Source organism: Triplophysa rosa, linkage group LG6, assembly GCF_024868665.1.
Source record: "Triplophysa rosa linkage group LG6, Trosa_1v2, whole genome shotgun sequence".
Taxonomy (NCBI): domain Eukaryota; kingdom Metazoa; phylum Chordata; class Actinopteri; order Cypriniformes; family Nemacheilidae; genus Triplophysa; species Triplophysa rosa.
In genome coordinates, this window is record NC_079895.1 from 13,481,440 (window position 1) to 13,502,187 (window position 20,748).

Below are 20,748 nucleotides of genomic sequence, written 5' to 3' on the forward strand. Positions count from 1 at the left end.
TGGTATTGTTTTTTATTATTATTTTCTTTTTCTTATTCTTATTAGTAGTAGTAGTAGTAGTAATAATAATAATAAATAACAACGACAATAACAACAAACAATCAATATTATTTAAATATGTAATATATTACAATAATAAATATGACTAATATTATGTATTATTATAAGAACGTTTTTATTCTTTGTATTGCATTGTGTTTCTTTTTCAGGACAAGCATGTTCTGGCAGTGGTGGCGATTGACAAGATGCTCGACAAAATGAAACACAGTAACGAATTGCTGGAGCTCATTCTGAAGGGTCTCAATGAATACCTGGAGAAGAAAAGACTGTATTTCCCCCGCTTCTTCTTCCTGTCCAACGATGAGCTGCTAGAGATCCTCTCCGAGACTAAAGACCCAACCAGGTACTGTGAAGTCTTGGGAAGAATTCAGACTTTGGGAACTGTATTCAGTAGCAAGTGTCATGAGTTCTTTGGGTTTTGTTCAGGTAGTCCTGACAGCGTTGTTAGTGCGCTGTGAGTTAATTTCACACTTTCAACACACGTTCAGGGAAAGAGGCTTAGTAGAGACATTTTTGGAAACAACATGATTTATAGGCTTGGGGAAAATTGTTTGTCAGCGGTTAAGGTGAACTGATTTTGAGGGCTTCTGTTCTCTTTAGTCTTGCTGTGTGAGATTGATTCATGATGGGCCAGGCTGGATGAGTGCCTGATGGAAGGAACTATGATAGAGCAGTCTGTTCTTTATCAATTATTTATAGAAAAACTCACAGTGCTGTAAGTTTGGGTCAATTTTAGATGTGTTGAGCTGCTAGTTTTGCGAAACTGTTTTAGACGCGTGTTATTACTGCAAGTTAAAATCATTTAAAACAAGGTAGAGATGTTTTATAATTTAGCTAAAAATAAATGAGCACAATTTCATTGATGTAGAGTGTAGACTGGATGTAATTCACTAAAACATAAAACAATTTACTTAAGCTTTCCTTGTCACATATAGTCTAGTTTGACATGTCTCATTGGGCATATTCAACAAATGCTAAATATTATCGTACTTATCCAGTGTGGCCTATGTTTAGCATAAGAGGCCTATAGAACAATGAAGGATGAATGAGGCCATGGTCACGGTGAAGGTTCGCTTCACCATGGCCTTGGAAAACTCATTTTGAACCTCTTAAAACCCACTATTTACTGAGGGAATTTAATTATAGCGCTTTTTCTTCTCCATATGACACTCTGCCCTACTTTCTCTGATGTTGCTCCCTTGTGCAGGCTCTTGACGTATAAGCAAATTTTGTCTTATTTCACCCCAGGTATTTGTGTAATAATGAATATGAGCACAGAAGCTGGGGCATTTGGTCTTGCATATCTTGGACTGTTTGATTTAGCTTGCCTTGCTATTGCTCTCTGTTACTAATGCTGACCAGCGATAGCTTGTGATCGCTGAGATCTCCCTCTCTCTCCTCTCTCTCCTCTCTCCCTATATTTCATTGCCACCGTCTATCTTTATAGAGCACTTATTACATTTGAGAGCTTCATGAGAGTTCTAGAAAGAGTGAAATCTAAATTGCAGAGGTGTGACAAGGGCTGACAGGGTTACACAATTTAAACATTCACCGCGTTTTCTCAAAACCCCAGGCTTAGGTATGAGTGTTAGTCATATATAATCATAATGGAATTGGTTCAGCATGCCGCCTCAGATTGAAAGTTAAACCTGCATTAGAGATGGCCATACTGTTATAGACCGTTTCATAGGAAGCGCACGCCTGGACTGCCGTTAACTTTCAGTCTATGTTAGTTTGTCAGTCTGGCTATAGGGCCTAATAATAAAACTATTTTGTATTTTATTTAATTTATGTACATATTAATTATATTTTTATTTTATTTTATAATAATTGTATTAAATAAACAATTTGTTGAATTTTGTTGTATGTTCATTTTATCAAATAAACAATTTTTTGAATGGGTCCTATAGTTTGGTCGCATTTAAAGAAACCGTATGGTACATTGACATCTAGCTGTTGAGCTTGGTATCGCAGTCTAAATTCAAAATATTGAAGTGGCAAGTTTAGCCAAGTAAGGGCCTGATCAGACAGAACGGGTCTTTTGCTGTAAGACGCGCCTCTTTTGAATTGTTTTCAGTTGGCAGGTAGCGTCTTGCGCACTGCTTATGCGCGCCAGGCGCCTCGCGTTTCTGCCGCCTGCTGCGCCTTGCGTTTTTAAGGCGGAGCGCTCCGAGCGCCCGAAGTGTAAAAAAAACTCAACTCTGAGCAGAAAAGCGCTTGACGTCATGTGCGCTTTTTTCCATTGTCCAATCAAATGAGTGGAGAGGCGGGGCTTCCCTTGTGGCAACGGAAGTTTACAGATGCTGGGGACGCCAGGAGATATGGAGGAGAAACTTGTTGTGGCTGTTTCGGGTTACCTAGTAACATAAAAAAACGCTGCGCGCTGCTCTTTTCAGAGAGTCACCAAAAGATCAGCGCGGCGCGCCTCGCGTTTTCGAACATGAAAAGCGCGTTCTGTGTGATCGCACCCTAACGGTGTATTTTGCTTGTTATCAGAAATAATCTACAGGCACTCTTATTATTTGCGAACGTATACCTGAAGTTAAGGGCAGTCTATGAATGCGCAGTAACGTTTGTTTATGTTGTTGCTTTGAAACCGTATATTGACTTCGTATATATTGACTTTTATTTCAGAGTGCAGCCGCACCTGAAGAAGTGTTTTGAGGGCATTGCTAGCGTCGTGTTCACTGACGTTTTGGACATCATTCATATGAGGAGCAGTGAAGGGGAGGAGGTGGAGCTGGTGGAGGTCATCTCTACTTCTAAAGCTCGTGGACAGGTGGAACAATGGCTCCTGGAGCTGGAGAGTGGCATGCTTCACTCCATACACAAGGTACAGAAATGAGTACTTCAGAGTGAAACATACTGTAGTTCAGTAATAAAACAGTGTAATATATACAAAAATACTGTAGAGTGGATTATGTGTTTGTGAAAAGTGTAACATAATATAAACTGCTCATCTCGACTCTTGGCTGTCAGGTGATTGGAGAAGCATTTGAAGCATATCCCAAAGATCTAAGGATCAACTGGGTGCGGGCCTGGCCGGGTCAGACGGTGCTCTGTGTCTCACAGGTTTACTGGACGAAGGACATTCATGATGCCATTGCAAAGGGACCAAAGGTCTGTACCATACATTACAATCTGGAACGTTTAATTTAGATGTATTTATTATGATGGCTGAACGTATGCACGTTTGTCCCAGACAGCTTTCCTACACAGCTCTTCTACTCCCATGCATCTTGGTCCCTTGTGTAATATCTCATTATATAACTAAATGATTGCTTTGCTCTACATCAGGCTCTGCAGGCCTATCTGGAACAAAACAATTCGCAGATAGATGACATCGTGACCCTGGTGCGTGGCAAGCTGTCTAAACAGAACCGGGTAACGCTGGGAGCGCTGGTGGTGCTTGACGTTCACGCCCGGGACGTGCTGGCCTCTCTGGTCCAGAAGGGTGTGGATGATGAGACCAACTTTGAGTGGCTCAGCCAGCTGCGCTACTACTGGATCGTGAGTCATTTTGAGAGGCTGTGATTGAAATGTTTCTGTGTGTAATCAATCCAGAATTAATGAGGAACACGGAATGCACTTGGTCTCCAATGGTGACAAACATTACTTTAGGCAAAATCACATTGAAAGCCAATGTGTATAAATGGAAGAAATGCATTTGTCAGAGTGTACAAAGATGTTTGTGTGCGCTTGTGAATTGATGTTTACATTCACAGTGTGTATATTGTCTGGCCAAGACAATGCTCTGATATTCTGCTTGATTCCCATTTCTCTCGACTCTTTGGTTTGATGTATTCAGGAAAACCAGCTTCACACAAAGATGATCAATGCAGGCTTGGCCTACGGCTATGAATATCTTGGAAACACACCACGCCTGGTCATCACCCCTCTGACTGATCGCTGCTACAGGTCAGAATACATTACATTATGAATCATGCTCAGCTGTAAGGCATTGCATTTTCTCTTGAGCTGCATCTTTAATACATGTATTCTATACCAGAACTTTATTAGGAGCTCTGCATTTACACTTGGGTGGAGCCCCAGAAGGCCCTGCAGGTACCGGAAAGACTGAAACGACCAAAGACCTGGCTAAAGCCGTAGCTAAGCAGTGTGTGGTCTTTAACTGCTCTGATGGCCTGGACTATATTGCTCTGGGCAAGTTCTTTAAGGTAGATTCACAAAGTCTACAGTTATGATGTCTTGAAGTTATACAAGTGTCAGTTATTCTGTTGCAATATTATGCTGCAGCTCACAGCAAAAGAATATAAAATGATTATATATTGAAAACAATTTTTAAAATATGGTGGTTGGGTCAGTGTTTGACATTGACCCCGAATAGCATACACGGTAAAAAAAGACCTGTAATTTTACAGAATTTTACTGTTACTTATTTTTACAGATTTTTCACATTAAGTGTTGAAAACACGGTAATTTAACAGAATTTTACTGTTTTTCACATATTTTCGAAATATGGTCAAAATCCCGTCAAATTACTGAAAATATGTACAAAAAAACAGGGGAAAGTGCAATTTTACAGGAAATAAGCTGCCAGAATTTTTTTTTTACAGTGTAGGTCTAACATCACTGGTTGGGAAATGTAGTTTTAGAAAGCAAATTGTTGTGGTAAACATAAAATGGGGTAATAAACTAGACTATATTTGTTTGGTCAAAATAATTTTCAGGTTTCTAAAAATCTTTCCATAAGATAATATTTTACAAAAAAAGTGTCAATGTATACTGGATAGGGGCACACACCAAACATTAAGAAACTGAATTCTAATTAAGTAAAAAAAACTCTTACTCATACTTTTGTTAACAAATTGATTAAATTAGGAATAATGCAAAAAAGAAACATTTTGACTTGTGGTCTCATACTTCTGGACCTCACTCTGTTTAGCATTTTAATACAGACATGACAATTCTCCTTTCAGTTTGCTGTGCTAGCAAAGATTGCCACGTCTTTGCATCATAGCCTCAGCACTATCAGCGAGCTGCAGCTGTATCTTAATCAGAGAGTTTACAATTGCACAGACTTACGATTTCAATGTCATCTTGCTCGCCTCTTGTCAGTTTCCTGATATCTGGCAGCACAGGAATGCTCAGACTGCGTGTGCTGTGAGTCACGTTACAGTTGCTTGGTCTCTTGCAGGGCCTGTTGTCGTCTGGTGCCTGGGCCTGCTTTGATGAGTTCAACCGCATTGATCTGGAGGTGCTTTCAGTGGTGGCTCAGCAAATTTTAACCATTCAGAGAGGTGCGTGTTTGCGTGCACACTGAGAATGCTAACTGCTGTGTAGATGTATTTGAGAAATCAATCAATGAATTTCAAATCATCTAGTTTTTTATTAAACTTAATAGAGGTCTACATCAGAACCTGTTGAGTTGAGTTCAGTGAGGTCAAGCATTAGATGAAGTAAATGGAGTTAAATAAGTTTGTATGCAAATGTGTGGTCTTTTTTCTCTATAGGTATTTCTGCCCATGCTGAGATGCTGCAGTTTGAGGGGACAGAGCTAAAACTGAACCCAACCTGTGCTGTCTTTATCACCATGAACCCTGGATACGCAGGGCGCTCTGAACTACCCGATAACTTAAAGGCATGGAGAATATGAGAGTACACACTCATATAAGCATTATGTAATTCATAAATTGAGCATGTCATGCTGTATGCTTCAACTAACCTTTAACCTAGAAAAATAGTGTATTAGGCCGTGGTGGTCTAATGTTATGTTTAATGAACTAATGCAACACTATTAATGCAACAGTTCACCCAAAAATGAAAATTCTGTCATCATTTACTCACCCTCAACAAATAAAAGGATATTTGGAAGAATGCTTGGAACCAAACTGTTCTTGGCCACCATTGACTACCATAGTAGGAAAAAAATGTTTGTAAATGTCTTTGTTCTGTTGAACACAAAATAATATATTTTGAAGAATGTAGGAAAGCAAACAGTTTTGTGGCACTTTTGACTACCAATATGTATATACAAAAGACATTACAAACATTCTTCCAAATAACTTTCTCTTCGTTCATCAGAACAAAGAAATGTATACAGATTTGGAACAACTCGAGGGTGAGTAAATGATGACAGGATTTTTAGTTTTGGATGAACTGTTCCTTTAATGTCAGATTTATCTCTTTTTAAAAACAGAATCAACTAAACACGAAAAATGTTTGGTCACACTTTATATCAGGTTTCATGTTCTTACTGAAGTTTTGTATGTATAGAAATATATTATAATATCTTTACTTTCAAAAAAACATGACACTCTTGTTTGTTTCAGTAGACTGTCCATTGTGCTGCATCTGTGATTGTGAGAGTTGTGCAATTGTCTGCCGCAGGCTCTGTTCCGGACAGTAGCTATGATGGTGCCAGACTATGCTCTAATAGCTGAGATTGTGCTCTATTCTTGTGGATTTGTCAGAGCACGACCGCTCTCAGTGAAGATTGTAGCTACGTATAGACTGTGCTCAGAGCAGCTCTCCTCCCAGCATCACTATGATTACGGCATGAGAGCTGTGAAATCTGTTCTGACCGCCGCAGGGAACCTAAAGGTAGGCACTGTATTCCCTATAAACATCTCTAATGTTGAGGTTTTCTCACAGTGTACCTGGCATTCAGTTTTGAACTTGAAATAAATGTGTTTACGCAGCTTTTGTTTCTGAGCCTCAATAAATTTGTTTAAGCAATTCTAAGTGACTACCAACTCCAACTGATTCAGTTCCTCTCCACCTGCCACTGTTATCAGTAAAGAATGACCACCAAGAGTCAAAAGTGTGAAGCATTTCCACTTCATCTCAATTCTCATTGCACGCTTCGTGTCCTCTCTCCCTCGCTTGTGGATCAAAGCCAGATGAATCTGACATTGACTATAAATAGCGTTCAAACTCAATTTACAGTAGCAACCATGTGAATTACAGATCTTTGAAAAAATAAAAGTATTGAAACCCTGTGTCCTTCACGAATTCTGGGTCAGTGCAATGCTTTCATGAGGCTCATGTGTCCTTAAAGTGATAGTTCACCCAAAAATGAAAATTCTGTCATTTATTTTCCCTCTTGTCATTTCAAACCTGTATGGCTTTCTTTCTTCCGCATAACACAAAATAAGCTATTTTGAAGAAAGTTGGTAACCGAACAGACTGTATGGACACAAAACCAATGCAAGTCAATGAGTACCGTCGCTGTTTGGTTAACAATATTCTTCAAAATATCTTCTTTTGTGTTCTGCAGAAGCAAGACAATCATACAGATTTGAAATGACAAGAGGGTGAGTAAATAAAAACAGAATTTTCATTTATGGGTGAACTATCCCTTTAATGCTCACATGCAAAGTTTTAGGAGGGACAGATGCATTTCCTGAATACAGCTTAGTGAATATTCTGTGAATACAGAATAGATATTGTTGCTGAGTAAAAGTGATCTTAGATTCACAGTTTCTGTCTAAAGCAACATCACAAGTGATTTATCATCCACTCCATGAGCCAGCTATACTTGCATAAATGACCCAACGTTGTATGTACAGATTGTGGGATTGTGTGCTCAGAATAAAGCCCTTTTTATACAGAGATCCTGGAAAATACACGTCAAATGTGTCCCGGGATTGTTAGATCGTTAGAGTGACATCTGTATTTTGCTGCAGTGTTCATGTGGATATATTTCTTGGTTGGTAGTGTGCCTGTGGTGTGATCCTGAAATATCAAAGTCACAAAAATCAAATCTGTCACAGCTGAAATAGGTAGTGGAGAAACAGGCACTGACCTTGACAGCTCGGGCTCGCTTTTCTCCTTCTCCCTAATTTGAATAGCGGCTACTTGTGTCATCTCTTCTGTTCTGTGAAATGAATACGTCTGTGTCATTTTCACAGCAATCTTTGCACCATCACACCCGAGACTGCACTCTTTTGCCATCTTGAAATTACTTCTGGAGACAAAGGCATGCTCGAAACCCCTCGGGTGTCTGTTGCAAATGACTGTGATAGTAAAGAATGAACAAAGACAATGTGGCTGAATGCCATTCTCCCCCCGGAGACTTCCAAAAGTGACAGCACAAGCAAATGTGTTATTAAGTGTCAAACCGTTTTCTCTCCCTGTGTTTAACATGTCACAGCTGAAGTTTCCAGAAGAGAATGAGGATATTCTGCTGCTCCGATCTATTATCGACGTTAACCTTCCAAAATTTCTGGCTCATGATTTGCCATTATTTGAGGTACACCCCACCCCCATCCACACATCATTCAATACTGTATAAACCAGAAATTGTTCTCAAATTTTTCTCGGAACAATTTTAAATGCAGGGCATCACCTCTGATCTGTTTCCTGGGGTCAAACTTCCCAAACCAGACTACAGTGTGCTGCTCGAGGCCATTAAGGAAAACAGCGGCAAGATGAACCTGCAGGTCACAGATTTCTTTGCCGAGAAGATCCTGCAGATCTATGAAATGATGATTGTGCGTCACGGCTTCATGTTGGTGGGAGAGCCTTTCGGCGGGAAGACGTCTGCCTACCGCGTGCTTGCCGCAGCCCTGCATGACATCTGCGAGAAGGTGCTGTAATTGGACAACCTTTCACAAAAACTAGTTATTTGCATGCAACACTGTATTTTGAAGATACAATAGAAACTTTTGTTTTTCTTTTTTTATTGACTATTGTTATGTACTTTTTGGTACGCAGAGATTATGAACTCCCCTCACACATTCCTCAACCGATTGAGATGTGAATCACATACACTCATTTATGATTTGTTGGATTTACATAAAAAAGTAGCGTCAAGTGGTTCCATGCGAATATGTTGGGTAGTTTCTACAATTAACAATTTAGTTGTATGAACAAAATAAAATTCAGTTAAAGTTGACGAAACATTTTTAGAGTAAATCCAAACCATTGAGATGTACAAGTAATTTTAAGTTAATCAACTAAACTCAACTTTATTTATATAGCGCTTTTTACAATTTTCATTGTTACAAAGCAGCTGTACATAAGACATATTGACTATAAGCAAACCAATTAAAGTTGCACCTGCAAAACAAGAAAAAGGTGAAAACAAAGACAGACAGACATACCCACATACAAAACACTCCACACACACAATATGCACACGTACTAACACACAGACACACACACACGGACGCGCACGCACACACACACGTACACAGACAAGTACGCGCCCACACAAGTACGTGCGCACGCACGCACACACACACACGCACACACACACGCACAGTGAGAGCACACATTTAAGATAAAGGAGAGAGAAGCACAGGTCAAATATAACAGACTATAAATTCCTATATGCAATATTAATTAAGTAAAACTTTAAAATTCTAAAGCAGCCCCCCTGGCCAGGCAGATGCAAAACAGTATGCAAACGGTAGCGAGGAACCCAAAACTCTAATAGAGAAAAAAAACCTCAAGAGAACCCAGGCTCAACCAGGGGATTCCAGTTCCCCTCTGGCAAAAGCTGCTGCCTCTGTACAAGCTCCAGAGAGCTTGCACAAGGATAAATAAAATAAATAAACTTACTAATAAGGTAAATTATAGTTTAAGATTATCATTAATAATCTAATAGCATTTGAAATGTTGTGGAGAGGACGTGTCAGGTGACCGCGTCCTTCTTTATCCAGCTCTATGATCTCAGCTCTTGTCAGGTCGCCGCTTCCCATTCTCCGCTCTACCATCAGGTCAGACCATGAACTGCATCCTGCTCGCTGTGGTAACCTTGGAACAATGAGACAAGACTGAGAGTAGAGTACTGTTCTGCACTCTTTGATGCAACAAGTACATCAGTTGTGTTTTTGGTTCCGGTTGATCTAACTAGTGCAGCCTAAACCCTCAAAGGATTTATATTATGGAAGAGTAGTGTATGCAAGATTAAAAAAATGCATCTTTAGTCTAGATTTAAACTGACAGAGTGTGTCTGCCTCCCGGACAGTGCAGGGAAGACTATTCCAAAGTTTAGGAGCTAGATAGGAGAAGGATCTACCTAACTATGAGTTTTTATTGTATAAATTTGAGATATTTGATTGCAGAATAGTTGCATTTGGAATGCTTAAGAAGTCTATATATCACGATTGCAAGAAAACGATGGTTTGTGTCCACAAACAGCATTAGTGATGGTACTGCTATAAATCACTGCATTACTTTATTGATTTCGTGCTATTATAAAAAAATAATGTTGCAGAAATATAGATAACTGTTATGAGAACAACTTCAATGGTTTTTAAGGACGAGTAATAAAAGTGTTTTGAATGCAGGATCTGATGGATGAGAATAAGGTTCAGATCACTGTTATCAACCCAAAGTCTATCACCATGGGTCAGCTGTACGGTCAGTTCGATCCTGTGTCCCATGAATGGTCAGATGGCATCCTGGCTGTCAGCTATAGGGGATTTGCTACATCTCAGGTACAGTTATCCATCCATCCATTCATTTGATTTGTCCATTAAATGTCTTTCCATGTACTGACATTTTTTTGTGTTTAAGCTACCACTAGATACATAAATGATGGCAATTACTGTTTAAAGATGAAATTAAAGGCATTTCTACACTGAGTGCTGTCGCCTGAGACATGCAGCTGTGATGTTTCGCTCACCATGGTAACACAAAGTCTGAATATGTGTCATCTTTTAAGCTGATATTGTTCGCGGTGCTGTCGTAGTGCAGTCATACCCTCAATCCATAGGATTACAGTTTGAAGCCTTGTATCTGTGGCTTACAAAAGAAACGCTTGCATTAAAGCAGCTTCTGGCAGAAGAGATGATTACACTAATGTCTTTTTGAATGTGAGGAATCCTCTAATAGTTGAAATTGAAGAATAAAAAGCAATAAGAGCAGACAGGTGTCAAGAGTCTGCTTCATACATCGTTTCCTATTTGACTGCCACTTCTTTGCTCAAGGCAATGAACGAATGCTTCAGAATCATTGCTTTTTCATCAGGAAAAACCTCAATCTTTTTTAATGAAAAGCTGAACTAGGCCGGAACAAAAGGATGCTTTTCAAGTGATGTGTTTAAACCAAAGCACAACATTCATGGGAATCATTTTTAACTCATAATTTTATAGTGTAGGGGGAGGTACAGCAACCCTGATAACACAGTTAAACAACCTTTAGAAAACATTAGGAAAAAACATGTATAATACACGTAAATGTCCTTTCACACTGCAAATTTGGTTTAAGTGTCTGTCCAACCTCCTCTCCAGAGTCCAGACAGAAAATGGCTGATCTTTGATGGGCCGGTGGACGCGGTGTGGATTGAGAACATGAACACTGTGCTGGATGACAACAAGAAGCTTTGTCTTATGAGTGGGGAGATCATCCAGATGTCCCCGCAGATGAGCCTCCTCTTTGAACCCATGGACCTGGAGGTGGCTTCACCAGCCACGGTGAGATGAACAATCACATTTTAACCAATAAATCTAATCATTTGAAACAATAACTGGATGTATCAGATCATTCTAATATAATGGGTCTGATTTTTGGGCTTTAGAAAGTTTTTTTTGTTTCTGTGCCTTTAAGAAACATCCCACGGCATGTGAAAGGAACAACAGCAGGGATCGCTGTGGTCCGGTGCTCCACTCTGCTGTGATTTTGCTGTCATGTTCAATATCATTTCCTGCTTCCCCATCCATCAATAACAGCTTCTTTGCATTACATTGGAACTGAAAGACAATCAGTGTTGAAATTTGCCAGTCAAACAGTTATGTTCAAACTAAAATGATCATGTTAAAAATTAACATTCCGCTGTTTGTTTCGAACACTGGGATCCAATCGGAAGGATTTACAGAGTGGTAGGCGCCCCACACAGCAGCATTTTATTCACCTCACAGTGACTACGACAACGTTTTTGATCTTCCGATAGGCATTGTTGATACATAGATCTGTCTTTTTGGACAGGGGAGAAAGTTTTGATTTATGAAGTTTTAGTATGTTTTCTGAACACTATATTTCTAATTATGTGAATACTTTAAAGCAGTGGTTCTCAAACTGGGGGCCCCAAGGGAGGCCACAGATTTTGTGGCATTTTATGAAATCTAGAAATTGATCATACATTTTGTGCAATCAAACATCAGAAAAATAAGACCACCAACCAAAAGAAATGATATTTCAGCATTGTATAGCTGAAGATTCTTTTGGTTTAATTAAAATTTAAGATTATAAATATATAAATGATAAATGTAAGTCTGTATTTGGGGGGCCACAAAGTAATGCACTCTACACAAAGGGGATCTTACAACAAAACAGTTTGAGAACCACTGCTTTAAAGCACATGGATCATATTGTTCGGACGTACAGTATAATTCTACATACTGTATACCTATATCATATACACATTTCCATAATACATGCTTCAAATTTCATGACTCCTAGAGGCGGATCAGCAGGCATTTGTAATATCCGTATAATATATGCCTATAATTTATTCCACCTACAAAGGGAAGCCAACATTGCACATATTTGTTTCCATTAGAAAAAAGGTGCATGAAGAATGATGAAATCTGATGAAAATATGTCATCACATTTCCCAAGTTGATATAGTCTTATCAGAGGAGACATCTCTCTTGAATTCAAGACAGGCTCTCTCTTTGATGTTTGGCGTTGCAATAAAGCAGGCCGTCAAATAGGATTGTCACTGTCTTCAGCACATGAGGACCTTTTCCAGCAAACCAGTCAAAAGATGCCTTACCAAATCGCTGGCAGTGGCACAATGATACACCCACGCTGCTCATCCCCCTCTCATATCCTGCCCGTGAATGGCATAATGGCATGTTGCTTCAGGATTTCTGGTTTCAGAAACATCAACGCGATTTCCTCTACGTCTTTATCTCGGCGTCTTCTGCTAGGATGGCTTTGTATTCGACGGAGCTTCTGCCTGGCGCGTCCCAGCCCGAGGAAAGGCTCTTATAGTTACGGATGCCGGCTTTATCGGACCCAGCGTAGGCACAAGACTGATTCAAAAGAATGGGTGATGATGATGATGGAGATTTAACAAGTGTGTTATAGAGAAGGGAAGCGTGTGAGAGCGATATCAAAGTGTGTGTGTGTGGGTTTCTGTTGTTTGTATCTGCCACCGGATCAGATCAAAGCAGACGCTGGAGATGGAGCCAGAGGGAAACATTGAGAAGCGCTCAAATCTGTGTGCATCTCTCGCCTAGCTTTGTCAGAAAAAGAAAGTGCTTTGGCTGTAGCACGAACATAAAGCGTTTCTTTTCGTCTCCTATTTCTCTCTCGCTTCACATTTCTCAGGATTCTTTAAATAGGGAGGCTTGAATCATAAGGGAGGCCTGCTGCAAACTAGATCAAGTTCAGTGAGAATTCAAGGGAGCGTTTTCTCAGGGGTCACACCAGACCCGCATGTCTCCCGTGGTTTGTTTAACAACCGTGCACAGGTGCCCTGTTCACTTACACCTCTACAGTTCTCACGTTCTTTCCACGGAAGCCAGATTCACACAGCTGGTTCCATCACGTAACCTTGATGATATGCTATTCATCAAACCATTAACTGTACAAGGCCTTTGTCTTTATGAGTAACCCAGTGCAGCTGCTGTTGCAGGGGAATAAAATGAAAGTTCCAGACTAATAATACAGAAAAGTTGACCTTTTTCAGTTGAATGTCAACACCCTTTGATATGTCACGATATGTCCACAAGTTTGTATTCAGCTTTTATTTGCTTACAACTTTGTTTCAGTTATTACAAACTGATTTAAAGCAACTACGCTTTCAAGGCTGTATTTATTCACCTGTACAGACAATTTTGTACACAAATCAAGCTGATAGGTTTTTGTTCTCTGTGCAGGTATCTCGGTGTGGTATGATCTACATGGAGCCTCACATGTTGGGATGGCGGCCTCTGATGCTGTCCTGGCTCAACACTTTGCCGTCCACTATGAGATCCATACACAAAGACCTCATCACGGGCCTCTTCGACCGCATGTTGCCTGCGTGTCTGCAGCTCATCCGCAGGGGCACTAAGGTACAGCTGTAACTGTACTGCTCACAATAAAAAAGTGCTTTCCACTTTAATTAAAGGGATAGTTCACCCAAAAATGAAAATTGTGCCATCATTTACTCACCTTCGAGTTCTTCCAAATGTGTATACATTTCTTTGTTGTGATGAACACAGAGAAAGATATTTAGAATAATGCTTATAACCAAACAGATCTCAACACCCATTGACTACCATAGTAGGAAAAAAACAGTGGTAGTCAAAAGTGCCCCAGAACTGTTTGCTAATCTACATTCTTCAAAATGTCTTCTTTTGTGTTCAACGGAACAAAAGAAATGATAAAGTAATTTTTCCTACTATGGGAGTCAATGGGGGTTGAGATCTGTTTGGTTATAAGCATTATTCCAAATATCTTTCTCTGTGTTCATCACAACAAAGACATTTATACACATTTGAAACAACTCGAAGGTGAGTAAATGATGGCAGAATTTTCATTTTTGGGTTAAGATAAACTTTAAAGCAGATCTCTTATATACACGAAAGCACCGTTCAAATAATTATAGCTAAGGCTGATATCTTTATGCTAAATATCTTTAAAATATATTTATTAATTTGAATTAATTTATGAAAAATATACAACATTTGAGTGCCGTAGCAATGAACTAAAATAAGTTTAACTTGAGCCACTAAATTATTAACTGGAAAAGTAAAAATGAACTAAAACTAAACCTGAAATAAAAAGCAAACTTGAATAATCATATTTAACAATCAATGAATAGGACAATGACAAAAGTACTAAGAAAAATAAGCTACAATTAACATGAAAACTAAACTTATAAAATTCAAGCTATTCTGAACTATTAAAACTACAGTAAACCAAAGAAACAAGAAATAATGAATAAAACAAAACAGCATTACTTACACTATTTCCTCCTCATCTGTTTTTGCCTGGTTCTAGAAAGTTAGGTGTTGAGTTGGAGACAGACCTACCTGCAAGTTGTTAACAATGAACTGAGGCTGGAGAAAATCCACCTACTGTATTATTTTTCATATAAACCTGAATTTTCACACTAATAGAGTGTAAAAGGAATAGGAAGTGACAAGATGTTCCACGGTCTAAACTAAGCACAGACAGAATTTTCACAGTAGGCTTCTGCTATTACCGGCATGGTACAATTATGGTACATGTGTGCGATGCATGTTAAATAGAATAAAACCTAATAATGGTTTTTTTTTCTTGCAAACAGTAGCACTTGTCCAGACAGCCCACTTTTCCATGTTAGTATTATGTAGTACATTTTGTTTAATACATTTTTAATGAGGAGAGTTATACATTTGATAAGTTATTTACAGTCATCTTGCGTTAATCATTTATTCAAAATTGTGCTATTATTTATTCTCTCATCTTGCCTAATATCACAGCAGCCCAATATGATGGCACACGAGTCACGACCAGTCATCTAGTTCCAGGTTCCAGGTCTAGACTAATGGTGTGTTTTGTGTGAACGTTCAGGAATTATCTCCCACGTCCAACACGAGCCTGGTGAAGTCTCTGATGAATCTGATGGACTGCATGATGGACGAGTTCAGAGAGGAAAGCCAGATGAAGGAGATGAATGAGCGAGACATCTGCTCCTGGCTGGAGGTAAGGAGATGAAAACCAGCTGCCTAGCAACCACATCTTAGCAACACAAACCAGCCAAAACACACTTGCAGCTTGGCAGGAAGTTTTTTCATTGTTCACCTGACCCATAGATATAGATATAGAAAAGGTGTAGAAATATATCGACATTAGATGGCTGGCAGAATACATTATTTTCCTGAAAATACCTCAGCTTTTCAGCCCTGAAAGGTCATCTCTTTAGCCAATGGCAACTTTTTTTCGTGTTGTCTGAAGTATTGCTGAAATCAGTCAATACTGTCTGCATTTCTTGTCTGAAGGTAATAATCTTTTCTTCACCTGCTCCTCAGAGACAGAGATCATATCAGTAAATCAAAAAGTGCCAACCCAGACGTTGAGTCTCATCGATTAGCTGGTACAGGATCAATGCCTAAAAAGCTTCCCCCCTCCAGATAGGAACGACTTTATTTGCCTTCTCTCAGCTGGTCATCAGAGTATTGCACATTCCTAAAGCCTTTTTTATTCTCAAAGCGCACAAATCATTTTGTCCTAAATCAATGGCAGCAGTGTTTGTATCGATTGTCATTTTTGCAGGAAGATTGATCTAAAGGTACAGTTAAGTTGGTAAAGAATAATATGAATAATTGATAACGGTTGTGGGAAGGGCATCAGCGGACGGCAGCGATTAAACAGAGCAGTGAATGAAATAATGATTTAGATCCTTTATTTTAAACCCATATGATACATAAGAAGAAAATGTGAGAATTAAGCAATCAAACAAAAGCGAAAAATAAAACAAGCATACTGTGTCTAATGTAAATGCTGAAACGTACAGGTTTTTAGGCCAAGTATCACCAAGTATCAGATTTTTCTCGTTTTTCTGCATTAAAGGACGAATGGACTAAAGAACTGAGCGACATACTTGTGATGTCTTATTCGGATTAATATCAATGTTTAATATGCTGTACTTAATCTTAGATCTCTGTTCTAACCTTAGGGCCCCATGAAGTGATACACATTTTGCATTTTAGGAACCCTTGGTCTGCAGGTTGTTTACCAGCCCGCTTTGTGTCTGTTGCATAGGGAATCTTTGTTTTCTGCCTCATGTGGTCAGTCGGGGCCAGCTGCACCGAGGTTGGACGGGTAAAGTTTGATGGTCTGGTGAGAGAGATGCTGGCAGGTGGTCTCAGCGAAGAGACACGCACACGCCATGGGATCCTTGAGCATGTGGAACCCCCCGCCAAGCAAGTGACAGTGCCTTTACCCACCGAGGGCACCCTCTATGAATACCGCTTCCTCAGAGAGGTCAGAATGTTCATTCAACACACCTGAGGGAGCCCAAATTGGGCTCTTTTGGGGTTTTTGTACAGATTTATAAATTTTAACGTAAGTTATTGATGTTGATTTAAATCCAAGGGCATGTTATGCTACCCAATTCTCTTGCTAACACAGTTGAATGCTGTTGTTTATTTGCATTAGTTAAGGTGCAGTCTTATTAAGCTGAAATTGCAGAATGACAAAGAACCTGTATGGGGAACAGAATATGACGTCCTGTCCTAGGGCTTCTTAATAAATAAACTATAAATGGCAAATAATGATAATTTGAAAATGTAATTTTATATTTTTTACTCCACTTTAAAGGGATACATCACCCAAAAATGAAAATTCATGAATCGTGAATTACTCACCCTCTAGTTGTTCCAAACCTGTATACATTTCTTACTACTACCATACCATAGTTTCCATACTACGTAGGAAAAATTATTGTATAATGTTTTTGTTCTGTTGAACACAAAGAAAGATATTAGGGTTAGTATTTAATGACACAATTTTCATTTTCAGCAGAGTATCCCTTTATTAATGCAAACAATCTAGCTTTGTTTAATAATTGCGCTTTTTGTATCAAAAATTGAGTCAAGAAATCTGAGACAGTTAGATTCTTTCTTGGTAAATCATCATTTTGTTTTTGTGAACTTTGTTTGTAAATTCATAGGTCAGAGTTCACCAAACTCACCAAAGAAGCAAAACTTCTATGCCTGAATACTATTGCCCGGTTTCAAAGACAAGGCTTAAAACTAGTCCCAGACTAAGATGAATGTTTGAGCTGTCTTAACTGAAATAACTTGCCCTGAAATATCTTAAAATATGTCACTGGCATTGTTTTGGCAAAAGATGCACACCAGTGATGTTTTTTCTAAAGCATTTTTATAAAAGCAACTTAAATATTCCATTTAACTAAGGCCTAGTCCTGGCTTAAGCTAAGCCTTGTCTGTGAAACCGGGCCTAAATTTGTTTACATGCATATGAGTGGAAGCAAATTAAAAAGTCTGGTCTAGTAGCGATGCTTTATTACACTAAGAAACATCTCAATTTATCTCAGAGTTCTTTATGCCATCTTGACTAGACTCTGTATTTAGAATACACACAAAGTGAACAATAAACCACTAAATTTAGGGGCCTGAAGCAGGGGAATCTGATTATTTTATTTTGTCCTGATATACAAGCAAGCTGCTCAGGGAGCACACCCTCCACATCCCGAATGAGGCAATCTGTCTTATTATTTGTTATAAATCACAAGCCTCATCCCCGTGTAATAAAACTTCAGGCCTAACCTGGACTAATTTGCCAATTTCATGCCTCATTAAATGCTGAAAATGTCATTTATTAGAAAAGAAATTGATTATCCATTGCTTACATTTTTCTGCTGTGGATAAAAGCCATTTCGAAAAAAGAATTGGCTCATAAAAGCCTATAAGGGTTCTACAAAGAATTCACCGTTACGAGGTTGTGATGGCAAAACTTGGAAACAATGCACCGTTAACGCGCAAACTAAATTTTTCATAAATCAGAACAAACAGCCAAGGGAACGAAAAGCCACTAACCTTGTCTAAATGACTCACATGAGCACTGATGCTCTCACAGGGTCCAGGCAGATGGGAGTTGTGGACTGAACAGCTGAAACCTGTGGCCCCCATCCCCAAAGATGTGCAGTTCAATGAAATAATTGTGCCTACGGAGAACACTGTACGCTACACTGCCCTCATGGAGCTGCTCATCACTCATCAGAAGCCCACTGTCTTTGTTGGCCCCACGGGGACCGGCAAGAGCGTCTACATTCTAGTTAGTGTTTCAATGCACCTTCACCACAAAGAATAAAAGTCAATGTGCAAGTAACTTTGCCTTTCCAGTCTGAAAAATGTACTATTTATAATATACGATGCATTCAGTGAAATACTAGACAGTTCAATAATGATGGGAAAATGTATTAAATAAGGTATACAGTATACAGATTTTTTTTATTTTTGTTCAATATCTCTGGAACCACAATTTTTTTAAAACATAGATGAAAACTATTAGTCCTATACACAGGTATAGTCATGTACCTGGTGCAGAACTTCTCTCTCTACACATGTTGGCCACCTGAGCATGAAACCATTTAGATGCTCTAGACGTGCTCATTCTAACGTGGTCCCCAGACACACCTGCGCATGTTTGCGTGTGTGCTGAGGAATGGCATGTCAGCAGATCGTGATGAATGAGTTGAGGGTTCGAGACTAACTGTGGCCCACTCCGCACACCCGCCCTCTTTCAACAGAGAGGAACACACACAACACTGTTTTAGTTGGTGGTACACAGTTAGAATCACTCACCTGTTAACTGCTTTAAGGTGCTATTGTTGTACACACACACATAAGTCATCTTACTATATATGCCACATCATAGTGGATGTGCTTTAAAGGGATAGTTCACCAAAAATTGAAAATTCTGTCATCATCTGCTCACCGTCAGATTGTCCCATAGCTGTAAAATATCTTTGTTCTGCTAAACACAAAGGAAGATATTTGTAAGAATGTCCGTAACCAAAAAGATCTCATCCCCCATTGACACCCATAGTATTTATTTTCCCTACTATGGCAGTAAATGGGGGAAGAGATCGGTTTGGTTACTGACATTCTTCCAAATATCTTCCTTTGTGTTCTTTAAATATATATTTTTTTACGTTTCTATGTTTTACTCTCCGTTTATAGGCCCTCTGTCACCGCTTTCCGTTTTATTTTTCAGTTGTATATTTTTAATTAGTTTTCCCTCATAAACCTTTGGCAGAAATGTGAAAAGTGCTTGATGAACTCGAAAACTCTTCATGTTGGGAGTGTGAAATACCTGCAGGTGCTGGATAACAGTAACACATGGCTCTTTGCTGAGTTTTGAGGGATGGAAGAGATTATGTGTGTAAAGCACAAGTGGAACAACTCACAGACTCCTTAAAGAGTACATTCCTCAATATTTTTAAGGGCTTATTTTGGTTTATGGAGTGTCCAACAACAAGTTTATGTACATACATGATGTAAAAATACTATTATTTCGTAATAATAAGCAGTTTTTATTACCTTACTTCTTGACTGACTCTCAAATGATTCGTTCCGCGATTCATCTGTGTAATCTCCGCCTTTCCGCCAGCGTAGTCTGATCTGATTGGTCAGATAGTGTAGTCTGCTGTGATTGGTCAGATGGTGTAGTCTGCTGTGATTGGTCAAATGGTCTAGTCTGCTGTGATTGGTCAAACGCGTTCAGCATGTGTCGCAAATGGACCGCCTATCATTACTGCTGTATTACGGTTTGCAGGTGGTTGGATATTAACAGTGTATAGAGAGAGATGGCATCGAATCCGTCGATTTTACCTTACCAGCTCGAGCCCGAGTCTGACGAATCATTCTTTAATCCGTATACAGATGCCAGTAAGAAAAAGGACTGTTTTAGACACTTCTCTTGTAACAGTTAGTTATCACGGCATACAGTGTACGGTGTTCGTATCTTCAGATGTTATTATAACTATAGTACACCACGCAGTTCTTGAAATAAAGACTTTGCGAGTTAATATGGTTGAACACTTACATTAGCGCAACGAGTTTATAGCTAACGTTAGGTAAACAAACAGTAACAACCCCAAAAATAACGGTAACGTTAGCTAAACACAGACATGAGATAACGTCACACAAATTTAATTTTAAGTAAAGACAAAAATAAAGAGTCACACTTACAGGTTGTGATTCGGTGGAGCTTACAGGTCCAAATAAAGTTGGTATTGCAACATCTTTTAAGGAAAGACGTTTAATGTAT

General features: G+C 39.1%; 1 protein-coding gene across 1 annotated transcript in view; it reads left to right on the forward strand.

The window, feature by feature from the left end:
* dnah7 (dynein, axonemal, heavy chain 7) overlaps positions 1 to 20,748 on the forward strand; it is a 67,069-nt gene that overhangs the window by 14,051 nt on the left and 32,270 nt on the right. The window contains exons 20-36 of the mRNA XM_057335503.1: positions 210 to 403; positions 2,695 to 2,893; positions 3,040 to 3,180; positions 3,358 to 3,570; positions 3,869 to 3,978; positions 4,070 to 4,238; positions 5,219 to 5,321; positions 5,535 to 5,662; positions 6,412 to 6,624; positions 8,177 to 8,275; positions 8,364 to 8,612; positions 10,320 to 10,469; positions 11,265 to 11,447; positions 13,860 to 14,036; positions 15,523 to 15,654; positions 16,714 to 16,935; positions 18,553 to 18,750. Of these exons, the coding sequence (XP_057191486.1) occupies positions 210 to 403; positions 2,695 to 2,893; positions 3,040 to 3,180; positions 3,358 to 3,570; positions 3,869 to 3,978; positions 4,070 to 4,238; positions 5,219 to 5,321; positions 5,535 to 5,662; positions 6,412 to 6,624; positions 8,177 to 8,275; positions 8,364 to 8,612; positions 10,320 to 10,469; positions 11,265 to 11,447; positions 13,860 to 14,036; positions 15,523 to 15,654; positions 16,714 to 16,935; positions 18,553 to 18,750 (2,880 nt within the window). The remainder of the gene's footprint in view (positions 1 to 209; positions 404 to 2,694; positions 2,894 to 3,039; positions 3,181 to 3,357; positions 3,571 to 3,868; positions 3,979 to 4,069; positions 4,239 to 5,218; positions 5,322 to 5,534; positions 5,663 to 6,411; positions 6,625 to 8,176; positions 8,276 to 8,363; positions 8,613 to 10,319; positions 10,470 to 11,264; positions 11,448 to 13,859; positions 14,037 to 15,522; positions 15,655 to 16,713; positions 16,936 to 18,552; positions 18,751 to 20,748) is intronic.